This window comes from Barbus barbus (assembly GCF_936440315.1).
Source record: "Barbus barbus genome assembly, chromosome: 10".
Classification (NCBI taxonomy): Eukaryota; Metazoa; Chordata; class Actinopteri; order Cypriniformes; family Cyprinidae; genus Barbus; species Barbus barbus.
The window spans coordinates 29,118,191-29,130,868 of NC_136738.1; the positions used below are offsets into that span (position 1 = coordinate 29,118,191).

General features: G+C 37.1%; 1 protein-coding gene across 9 annotated transcripts in view; it reads right to left on the minus strand.

Moving 5' to 3' along the window:
• Positions 1-1,749: 1,749 nt before the first annotated feature.
• Positions 1,750-12,678, minus strand: part of LOC306876396 (tensin-1-like) — a 230,550-nt gene continuing 219,621 nt past the window's right edge. For 4 of the 9 annotated variants that reach the window (XM_079427510.1, XM_079427511.1, XM_079427514.1 and 1 more), the window contains 9 exons: positions 11,825-11,953; positions 10,823-10,918; positions 8,989-9,066; positions 8,055-8,126; positions 7,178-7,204; positions 5,783-5,951; positions 5,604-5,672; positions 5,393-5,422; positions 1,750-2,161 (listed from right to left, as the gene is read on the minus strand). In XM_079427510.1, the coding sequence (XP_079283636.1) occupies positions 2,020-2,161; positions 5,393-5,422; positions 5,604-5,672; positions 5,783-5,951; positions 7,178-7,204; positions 8,055-8,126; positions 8,989-9,066; positions 10,823-10,918; positions 11,825-11,953 (812 nt within the window). In that variant the 3' untranslated portion in view covers positions 1,750-2,019. The remainder of the gene's footprint in view (positions 2,162-5,392; positions 5,423-5,603; positions 5,673-5,782; positions 5,952-7,177; positions 7,205-8,054; positions 8,127-8,988; positions 9,067-10,822; positions 10,919-11,824; positions 11,954-12,678) is intronic. The other 5 variants (XM_079427512.1, XM_079427513.1, XM_079427516.1 and 2 more) reach the window with 2 other exon arrangements.

The window sequence follows — 12,678 nt, forward strand, 5'->3', positions numbered from 1 at the left end:
AACACAAGGGAATCATGGCAACCAAACACAGTGGAACACGTCATATAGCATGTGCATCGAGTCAAAACAGACCCCCATGCCAAAAACAACAAGCCGTCGTTCGCACACGACCAGACAGTGATCAATTCTCAAACTAAGGCGTACAAACGTCAAATAAAATCTTTGGCAAAAAATGAAGTATTTACATACATAAAAGCAAGACACCCAAATCGGGGAGACACGGGACAGTTTTCATGGCTGCACAGACATCCTATTTAAACTAAAGAAGTAAGGGGTACTTTCTCTGCAAATCACAGTTAAAACACTGCAGTATTACTTTTCAGCTAAATTCAATAAGGGTTCAGAAGGGGTCTGTGAATCTAAGGGAATTGTAGAGGATGCATAGATGACGATATGGCTGGCGATACCTGACAGTGCCTCACGAGGGCAGTATGAAACAATACTGAATTCTGCCTGAGAGAACCACTGTGAGGGGCCAAACGAGTGGGTTTCACCTAGGGCTGAACACTGGGAGGGAAGGGACGCCAAATTAATAACAATAATACAAAAATAAAGATGCTTCCTTACTTTTCTTTACACAAAGCCTCTTATCAGCTAACTCACTTTATCCGAAGTAACTTTAGGATGTAGTCCTTACATATGCAAAAGCAAAGTCTATGTCGATCTAAAGCTAAAAGGAAAACGACGTGAGGAAATATCCAATAATGAAAAGCTTTCCAAATACATACACTTTACACCATATATCATAGAACGCTTCTCAAAATCTCACGATTTTGAAATAGCCAAAATAAAGATTATTTCTTTTGGAGGCTAATCTTTATGTAGACTATACAATATATCTATGGGTAAATGAGTTAACATGGAGCAAAATAAAAAGGTAGCAAAAACATAATAATACAATAAATATTCAGTAAAATCACTTTTTGATGTATTTTATATATATATATATATACTTAGCTTACTTTGGGGTAGAATGATAGTGTGAGTGTGTTTGAAGCGAGGCATAGAGATACAGTGACAGATCCACACCTTACTGCCAGATACACAATGATACACACTCAGACCTGAAGAGAAGAGAGCACAGAAGCGGCTCATGGACGCTAACAACTGCAGACACGTGCATAAAAGATCTCGAGAAGATATTGTGTTCAATTCATGCTCAGCGGTTACAACTACCTGCTTGGAAAGTGCAATATAAATCAGACGTTCATCCATTACTGAGACGTTTCCCAAGTAGAAAGAGCTGAATGCAACATTTTGATTCATGATGGAGTTTTGCTTCCTTGCCACTGTCGCCTTTGACTCTGAAAATTAAGACTTTCCAAATGGCACCTGCTGGATATTTATGGACCAGAGGTGATTAGAGACGATCAATTACTGAAACAACGACTCCAGCATTCCATTTTCTCAGAGAAGAGAATCTTTGAGGATGGGAATATCTAACCATTACTTGCATCTTCTGCCAGATCTGTTACGTGCAAGGTTTTGCGTTTATCCAGAGTGGACTCTTGGCTTATGAAAAGGTCTTGCACTTGTAGCGTGAGAAACAGGAGCCGCTATCAGAAGGAAAAGAGGTGATGCTTCAGTTCATATGTACAGTTTTAACGAAGCAGCCGTGGTTTACCAAGATATACAAGGACGATTGAATAATGATTGGTTTGCCTGACTGCTCTCTTATCTTTGGTACATAAGCCCCACATTTCAGCCTCATCAGCAACCTTTTTTTTTTACTTTTTCTTTTCCTTTTTTCTTAAAAAAAAAGAGCAACAAAATCACCGACATCGTTTCCACGTCCCCCCCCCCCCCGAGTGAGATGAAGATCACCTCCCCTCTGTACTTCACTCCTCTACGCCCACACTGCACTTCCTCTGTCCCTCTTCCTCGCTGCCGTCCAAATAACACTCCCTCACACGTACACACATCCTCTCACCCAAACATACAAAACGAAAAACAGAAACTTGAAAAGAATTCAAACAGAGCAAAATGAAAGTCCTCCAGAAAGCAGCACTGCAGAAGAGTTCACCGCTTCTGAGAGCTGATCATCACTTTAGAGACGAAGTTGACGATGGCCGTGGCCGGTTGATCGGGATCCATCTCGGCGAACAGGTGACTGACGTTGTCTGTTGTGCTGCCTTGCTTTCTGGCCACAAAGCCAAAGAACCTGTGAAGAAGAAAAATGTCTTAATACACTGTATGTATTAAGGACAGTTCACACAGAACGCGAATCTAAATCTGAAATGTAACTAAATATTTGTACAGATTTGTGAAAAAAAAAGATTAAACGTAAACATTAAAACTTGTACAATCAATCATACAGAAAAAAAAGAAAAAAAGAAAAAAAAAATAATATATATATATATGTATTTTATTTATTTTTTTGTATGATTGATTTTTTTGTATGATTTATATATACAGTGCCCTCCATAAGTATTGGAACAGTAAAGACAAAATTGCTCTGTTGGCTGTAGAGTCAAGACATTTGCAAATATGATTAAAAGATGAATATGAGGCAAAACTACACAATGTCACATTTTATTATTAGCCGTTTCAACACATGCATGTTTTACCAAATATGCATTTTTAGAGTTCATCCCACTCATTGATGTGAGCATAAGTATTGGGACAGTTGAACATAAGGCAGATATAAAAGATTAAAAGCTATTATTTAGTTGCAGATCCACAATCACAGCAGTGAGTCTGTGACCCATAGACATCACCAGACTCTTGGTCTCATCCTTTGAAATACTTTTCCCAGCCTTTAATGCAGCCAATTCCAATTGTTGCTTGTTTTGGGGAGTTTCTACCTTTACTCTCCTCTTCAGCTGGTGAAATTCATGTTCAATCGGATTTATCAGGAGATTGACTTGGGAAATCTAAGACTTTCCATTTCTTTGCCCTTATAAATTCCTTGACTGAACTGGCTGGGTGTTTTGGGTCATTGTCCTGATGCAATATGAAGCACTTCCCAATGAATCTGGTGGCATTTTCTTGAATATTTGTAGGCAAGATGGTTTTGTACCCTTCCAAATTCATTCTGCTACTGTCATCATACATTAAGTCATCAGTAAAGTTGAGAGGGCCTGTTCCAGAGACAGCCATGCATGCCCATGCCATGACACCACCTCCACCATGCTTTACAGATGAGGCTGTATGCTTGGGATCATTGCAGTTCCCTTTTTTTCTCCATATTTTTTCTTTCCCATCACTTAGATAAAGGTTCATCTTGTCTCATCGGTCCATAAACACAGTTCCAAAACTCTTCTGGCTCACCTTTGTGCTTTTTTGCAAACTCTAATCTTGCCTTTCTATTTTTGGTGCTGCTCAGAGGTTTGCATCTTGCTGTGTAGCATCTGTAATTCTGTGCCAAAGTCTCCTGAGGACAGTAGATTGTCAGACCATCAAGTTGTTGGTGATTTTACAGACATGTCTTTTAGGATTCATTTTCACAGCTTTTATGATTTCTGTCATCAACTACTGTTGTTTTCTGAGCCGATCAGGTCGTTGTTGGTTGCTGGTGTCGCTGGTGGTTTTCAAACTCTTGATTTCTCCATGCCTTTTATTTTTCGCTAGAGCTCTAACTGACTTCCTCTTTTCTTTTAGCATCCAAATTGCTTGCTTTTCTCTCAAAGTCAGGTCCCTCATCTTCATCCTAGTTTGTGTGTGTCATCATCGAATGCAAGATTGAGAATGCAGAAGTAATGGATATAACTGATACGACACATTCCCTGCTTTTAATATCTGAAGAATTAATGCAACAGGACACAGCTGATCACTTAGAAAGACCTGTGAGGCAATTGTTCCAATACTTATGCTCACATCAGATAGAGGGATGAAACTCTAAAAGTGCTGAACTTCTTAGCTGGTAAAACATGTATGTGTTGAATCACCCAATAATAAAATGTGACATTCTGTAGTTTTGTCTCATATTCATCTTTTAATCATATTTGTAAATGTCTTGACTCCACAGCCAACAGAGCAATTGTGTCTTTAATGTTCCAATACTTTTGGAGGGCACTGTATATATATATAATTCTTTGATATAACCGATATGATGGTTTGGTTATACTTGTGATCCACAATGGTATAATGTTGCCTGAGAGCAACAGGTGGATATTAAATTTCATTTTTATTAAATATGAGATTTGCAATGGATTTAAAAACTAGATCAAACTAACTGTTCAAGTATTTGGTTAAAGAAAATGATGTTAACAATAAATATATTAATTTTTTATGCATGAAAATGTCAATTGTTTAAATTTGTCCGTTGTGGTACAATGTTGCCTTATATATATATATATATATACATACAACATTGTACCACAACGGACAAATTTAAACAATTAACTTAAATTAAATGAATTAAAATGTGACCTGAACCTGTTTATCCATTAAATGTATGTTAAATACACAACCCTCTGCCCTCACATGATCTGAACATATAAACCCAGCAGCATTCTTCATTCTGGCATTAAACCTGAGCTTCTCCTCTCATCTCTTGAACCAAAACAGCAGAAGTGACATTCATCTTGAATGCCTCTAACATCATGTGCTTTCATCCTCAGCCCAGTCCAATGATCTGTTCCTCCTCTGTAACATATCTGAACACTGCATCAACAGCACAGGTCCAGCCCGATCTCTTTCAAAAGCGGCCCAGATCGAGTTGTGAGGGTTGTCACATGCCTCATTGCTCCGGGAGTGTAAAGTGTCTTGTGAGTGAAAACTCAAGTGCTTAGTAAAGAGATCTGATCGGATAGGCTGTGAGAGGATCTTATCATACTTTTTATTTTGGGCCGGAAATCATCTCTATGATTTTTAGAATGAAACAGGCTCTTGAAATTGTCATTGAAATTGATAAATTGAAATTGTCACCCTCAAGTTGTTCCAAACCTGTATGAATTTATTTCTTCTGATGAATACCAAAAAAAAAAAAAAAAAGATAGTTGAAGAATGTTGGTAACCAAACAATTGACGGTATCCATGGACTTCCATAGGATGAAAAAAATATATACTATTGAAGTCAATGGCTACCAGCAACTGTTTGGTTACCAGCATTCTTCAAAATATCTTCTTATGTGTTCAACAGAGGAAAGAAGCTCATACAGGTTTGGGACAACTTGGGCGAGTAAATGACAGAATTTATGAGAATGATGAAGCATCTGAGAAGCATTTATCCTTCATGTATTTAGTGCGTGGCCTCAGAGGGTAAATCATGACACACGTGTGTGAGGGTTAGCAAGTTAGCACCATGTTCTGTGCTGTTATCTGAGACAGCAGAGATCACAGTCCCGCTGATTCATCACGATAGCCCTGAGCACAGGCATATCTAAACTGCTATCAGATAACAGCATCTGCTAAGCTGCAAAAGATCAAGTTCACTGTTATCAAAACTTACTTTGCAGTGCCACCCTCTGGTTTGCTCCACCTGGTAAGACATCAAAACAGATTATGGATGTTTAACTTCATTTATAGAGCGCTATTTAAGGAACACACAGGTGCTTTGTAATAACACAACATTAATAATCACATTAAAAGTAATACTAGATCATATATATATATTGACTGCTGTGGTTAAAGTTAATGCTAATGTTTCAGGGTTTGCTTACTTCCTCTCCTGTGGATCAATGTCGCAGAACGTGACCGTGCTGATGGGATAATGACGTCTGAAGAAAAGCCTGTTGATGAAACGACAGGTATGTGCTTTCAAAACATGTTCAAATGTAGCGTTTGAGAACATTAAGATGTAAATAGAAAGAAAAAGAAAGAAAGAAAGAAAGAAACTCACTTTCTCTGGTTGTCAGTGAGTGTGATGCCTTGTGCCGACACCTTGAAGTGAACAATGGTGGCTGAAGGTGTGGGACTGGCTGCCATGGTTTCTGAGATGGCCTTGGCGATGGCCTGAGGCCCAGTCAGAGACTCCATATCCACAGAGTTTATGTACAGGACATTGCATGCTGGGAAAGACAAGAAAACATGCATAGATCAATAACCATGCTGGTATCTGCAGAGAATTAAATTACAGCTGCATTGTGTAATGCATATGTGCCTTAATAAACTCTGATCTTCATACATACTGTGATTTCATCAAACACGCATATCATTAGTATATTTCCGCATATGCATAATCCAGTGGTTCTCAAAGTATGGGTAGGTATCAGCCTAAAATGCTAAAATATCATTCATATCCACATATTTAAACATGCTGCACTGATGATTCACCAGGGTTATTTTAGTATTATTTATAGTAAATATATGCTATTTACCTTTATTTTTATAGTTTCCATTTTCATTTGAATTTTAGTTTAATTTTTACTAAATGTATCACTTTTAGTTTTTGTCATAATATTTCAGAATATTTGATTTTATTTAAGCTTTTTTCAGTAAAGAAAAATATTTTTAATAGTTTCAGTTAACAGTAACAAGACAGTAATGCACACAAAGAACCAATGACGTCTGTGTGCAGATTCTTATTTTTATATTTCTTATTAGTAGTAGTAGTAGTAGTATAAGTATTACTAAATGTATTATACTTTTTTTTTTTTTTGCTTATTATTTTCGGTTAAACTACCCTTCAACATTGCTCCTGCAAATCAGTATTGATGTTTGTTTTATTTATTTATTTACTAAATACATATTTGAAATATTCTATGCATTTTGCATGCATTTGGGATGCATTTTTCCCTTTTTTATTATTACAAAGACATATAGACTATAGAGTATAGAGAATAAATGCAGGTTTTTTTCTTTTTTTAAAATATCTATCTACAACAATAGAGTGTACTTTACTAAAATATGGCAACAACTGCTTAGCATTAATGATTAGGAGGGCTCAAAATTGGTCTTGTCTCAAAGGTAGCGCTGAAAAGAAATTGAGAACCACTGGTATCATCTATCAGTAGATCCATGCATAGTAATCTAACATCAGTCATGAAAGAACATGCCATATTCATTTAGAAAGGTGTTCTTGAAATACAATCGAGGCCTTGACAAAAAGCTGAAAACACAGCAGCCGAACAGTTTTTAGCAGACAGGTGAGGGTGCTTCTGGAGGTCTGGACCATCACATGCACAGACAGTAGCAAAAGAGGAGTGCGGTTCTCTCTCTAGACACGGCGGTCAAAGTCAGGTTAAACACAACGACAGATAAAAGAATAAAATACACAGAGCATCACTGGGTTTACCATGGGAGTCAGCTGGACTCTTCTGCCCTAAATCATTTCCACAGGAGTGACACCAGGGTGGGGAAGAACATGGCAGTTGGTTCAGAGTTGATATCAGATCATAAACAAGTAACAGAGCTAGTGTGACTGCATTAACACTTGGACTAATGGAATAAAACCCTCAATAAAATGTATCTTAAGAGCATAATACAGATCTATGATTAATATAAATGGACAGATTTACTAGAATTACTATTTTTGAAAGCTAAACTTAAAAACCTGAGCAGACTGTTCTTTATTTAGGGGATTTTGCTGAATGAAGTTGTGCTAAACACATTGAACTTTAATGCATAAAAATACTGCTTTGATACAAATGTTCTAGATTAAATATTACCTTTTTACCTAGTACAGATATCATTTTAGCTCTATAGAAAATATCTAGTTTCTCATTAAATGAATTTCAATGTATTATATCTATAAACATTCTGAATATTTGTATCAACAACATTAAAGGCATAACATTGATTACCACAAAATATAATTGACTAATCCCTCAGCTTTCTTTCTTTTCCTTTTTTTTTTCTCTCGAAATATTGAAATACAGTCCAGCATTTCCAATTGTTTAAAAACAAAAGTGCAGCTCCCATTTTTGTTAATGTTTATTGTCTGGCCCTTGTACTTCTTATGTACGTGCCTTTCTGTAACTGTGATTATTGCCTTTTTAAAACACTGAAAATTGAAAGGTTATTTTCTGTGGTAATTGACATTGTGCCACAAATCGGTATATCTTAATTTGAAGCTGGAACATTGCATTTAATGAGCTTAAATGTTAGATGAATAAAAAGATACAAATAAGTGATTGTGATAAACCAATAATCACTGATGTAAATATTCTCACCTGCACCCTGTTTGAGCATCTCTGCCGCTGGGTTAGTTGGTGTTGCTATCTCAGGCGACTGCTCCAGAGGATCTGTAAAAATCACAACGGGTCAAAGTTTAGACTTTACACATCCTGTCCGTTTAACCTGTCATAATGCTGCAAGAATTCTTACTATGCTAGGAATCAAAGCGCCTGGCTAACACGCTGTCACACAGTGTTTGAAAAATCAGAGATGCACACATAAAGGTGTGCGGTTTCATGCCACCTGACACCTGGACGGCATATAACAGTTGGCTGAGGACAGAGACCAGCTGAACGCACAGATCTCGGAAAACGCTCACAATTATTCACACTGGGCAAACAGAACATATATCATCCTGACAGCACAACTAAGTAAGGTCATGATAAGTGGGCATGTACAGTACGAACACAAACACATATAAAAGTCACAGTGAAAATATGTGAAGTATGCATCTGGCTTTACTTTTGTATATCTATATATTGCATTTTGCATATTACATAAACTTCAGGTTTGAACAAAAGAGTTCAGATGCTTAGGTTTCAATCCTTGTAATTTTATGCAAATTGAAAAATTGCATTAAAACAATTTGATGAAAATACCAAGATGCAGACGTAGTGGGAAAAAAGTCCCATTTGTATTTTACTTCCCAAAAGTAACAATTTTGAGCACATGATATGATATGGAAACAGCTTTATTATGCAAATATTTTTTACGATATTCTAATTTTTCACATAAAGTGCATTTGCATCTTGTATTAAAACAGCTGATGCCACGTGCTTATTTTATTAATTAAACATAAATCAAAAAAAAAAAAAAAAACCTACTAAAATTTTATTTTATTGTTTTCCATTTAAAAAAAAAAGAGGTTTCAATGTAGGCTCAGATTTTGGACCCCACTGTATGTGTAGAGAAAGTGATATGACATCTCACCTCTGGTTGGTATGACTAGTTTGCAGGGCAGAGCCAGAGGAGTGATGGAGTGCTGGTAGACCAGTGCAGACAGGCAGCCTGAACACAGAAGATGAAAACAAAATTGGGGTCAGATTTATGAGCGGAAATTAGAGGAGGGCATACTTTGCATTACAACCCCCTGAAGCGGTCAAAATTGATGTCCGGCACTGACAATCCATAAATCCATGTTGTTGACCATTTGTTGGACGATAGGAGGGACAGTCATGCTAGCACTTGCTTCAACCTCCAGAGTCTTAATTTATTAAACCTCCGCTTCAAATATTTGACTATATTAGGAAAAACAAACTCTGGAGAGACTTTGTTTGGGCAGAACATTTCCTAATGCTCATGAGAAACAGCGGAACTGCGGAAGCAAAATGTCCAGGTTAATGGTGGAAAGGAGTTCTTGTTGCCAATTTTAAAAGTTATTATCAGCTTTTAAACTCTCCTCCTTCAGCAATCAGATCTTATCAACACTAACAGGAAATGAAGACAGTTTACTTTAAGGCCCCTTTACAGGAATCGTTCACTCCTAAACAGCTGCTCACCTTTATGCTGTTCCAAACCTGACTTTCTTCTTTAATTGGAGCACAAAAGGGGAATTGTGGTGAATTTTTAATATTTGGAATTAAACGATGACAGATGCTGTCAAGCTCCAAAAAAACAAAACAAATAAATAAATAAAATAACGTATCAGAAATGTGGTCAGTTTGACTGATGCATTATAATGCATTTGTGCCTTCTGAACCCATATGATAGTTTTATGTAAAACAAAGAGTAAACGCAAGTTGCTATTGACTAAAAAATATGGCAAGTGAAAAGCATTGTGTCAGGTTTGATGTCAATGATTTTTAGTCACAAGGCACACAAAGAACAAAAACCTGACATGACACTTCAAACTCTGCAAGTGGAAAATAGCCACAATTTTAATCTTTTCATCACATAAAGCTATCATATGACTTCTATGATACGTTTATGGAGCTTTTGGTCCTTTCGATAGCCATGGTCATCGTGTACTGCATGAAAGGTTCTACAGAAATTCACCTTTAGTATTTACTGGAAAAATTAACAGCATACAGGTTTTGAACAACATGAAGATGATAACATTTTTTAGGTCAACTGTTCCTGTGAGCAGTAGGCGTCCTGGCAGAAATTCAGCTGGAGGAGTGGAGCTTAGGAACTTCTGTACATTTATTAACACAACAGTATTATTCCGGAGAACATCGGAATCCTGCCAAATTTCACCCACACCTGCTTTTATTCCCACAAATCAGAGTTGTCCTTTGTCTGTTCTGCTTTTCGTAATAAACACATGCTTATGCAACAGTTACCGTAACGGGATGTTTGAGCTCTTATGAAAGCTGCCCAGCCCTGAATTTTTATGCCTCCTTATTTGATGTGGAACAGGGCATATTGGAGAAGACAGCACTGTCCATTGAACAGACTATAGGCCTCTGTGTAATGTGGTCAGCAGACAGTAAATTAGAGAGGGGCCATCATGCTAACTTGTATTGAAGAGCAAAAACCACACAAGCATTTGTTCTACAAGCTTGACAGATTGGGCTTTCACATTAGTGAACATTAAACAAATCATTCTCGCTTCAGTGTTCGCAAATATGGGGAGCAATGAGGCTACGTAGGCAAAAATCCTGTGGAGAAAAGTGAAAAATATATCCAACGTGGTTCAATCTAATCAAAAAAATCATTTCAAATTTGAATGTGTTTGCAACATGCTAATACTAAACAGAGGTCAGTAGGTTTCAAAACAGAGATTTGAATTTAAAATAAAACTAATTTAAAAAGTTTGATTTACCAAAGTACGGCTCATTAGGACAGCCCTTCAGTCTCACGCCTTTTGGACTCGTCTCAATCAGGAAATGTCTCACCAACTCATTAGTGACGTCTCCAGCTGATAAAATGATGGAACAAAAATAAAGACAGCATAATAAAAACAACCAATAACAGTATAATTTGTAGAACAGACCCTAATTACATTATTTTATTCTAAGTGAAACCTCCTGTTGATAACTGTAAATTTACTTAAATTACCGTATTTATTCATATTTGCAATGCAATATTTATTCAAATATGTGTACACAATTAGGGCAGTCGTGGCCTAATGGATAGAGAGTTGGATTGACTTGTAACCCGAAAGTTGTGAGTTCGAGTCTCAGGTCCGGCAGGGATTGTAGGTGGGGGGAGTGAATATCCAACACTCTCTCCATCCTCAATACCGTGACTGAGGTGAGACCCTTGAGCAAGGCACCGAACGCCCAACTGCTCCCCGGGTGCCGCAGCATTGGCTGCCCACTGCTCCAGGTGTATGTTCACTACTGTGTGTACACTTGGATGGGTTAAATGCAGGGCACAAATTCTGAGTATGGGTCACCATACTTGGCCACACACCACTTCCCTTCCCTTTCCTTTCCCAATTGACTGAATTGGTGTTTCTCAAAATCTTAAAAACAGTATTTCATGTCCATTAATTTAAAATAATAAAAAAAAAAGTTGAAACTATTTTATTTCACTGTAAGAAAGAGCATATATAAGATTGACCGTGCCACAACTGACCAATCAAAATCCATTATTTCAGAGAATTATGCAATACTATTGAGTAAAAAAGAATAAGTGAGAGGTAGTAACCGGCTTTGATTTTCCTTATGAAACATTTCAATGTGTGTTGTTAGGTGTGTGTGTTTGTCTGCTGTGGACACAACAGGATTATGATCCAGGCGGGGTCAGATCTCTGTCTGGAATACATCTGGCAAATGATTATCTGCATTAGCTGCATGCCTGGAGGAGGCACATGAAATACCTTTCTTTGTAGGTTGCATGGTCGGAGGTGGAGAGGCAACTTTCATGGCCAAGCCGTAGGCCCCTCTGAATGAATGACTGTCCCGAATGACAAAGGCTCCAGGCTCCTGATCCCTCAGCATGTTGATCGCTAGAGCGAGGAGGAGAAAAATCACAAAGACACAAACTTATTTTTTGTTGATAATGCAGATAAGTTATGCAAGTCCAAAATGTGTAGCATCCTAGGTTCTGTTTATTGTGCAACCAAAAACACTAATAATAACCATAAAAATATCAATTTTCTATCCATAACACTGCACAATTTAATTTAACAAAGCCTTCTCAAAAAAATGCTCTTTCAATCATCAATATGAATATAATTACAATGTGTTTAGATAAAAATATATTTATAAATAACAAATATATAAAGAATCAAGAGTAATTTATCAACAGTAGATCATCAGTGATCACTTGTCATAAACATTTAGTATTATATCCAATACTATATTGGTAACACTTTAGAATAAGGTTAATTAGTTACATAAATGAATAAATGTAAATGTATTTTTCGCCATGTGACATTTTTTCATTCTTCATCGTTATTCCCCAGTTGGAGATGTAAAGGTGAAGGCTATAATATGTTAACAAATTGCTGTAATGTACCCTGCAGTTTTACAGGAAAAAACCTTGCTAAGGAAGTTTATTCGTTATCGTTAAGACAAGTTAATGAAGCAACAGATGCAGATGTTCGCTGGATTTAACTGAGCATGCATGTCGAGTGCCTTGTGATGTCACTGCATGTGCTTGCGTTTAGAGAGGACTCCAGCGCAGATGATCTAATCCAATAAGAGAACAGAGGAGAACCAGATGTGGAGA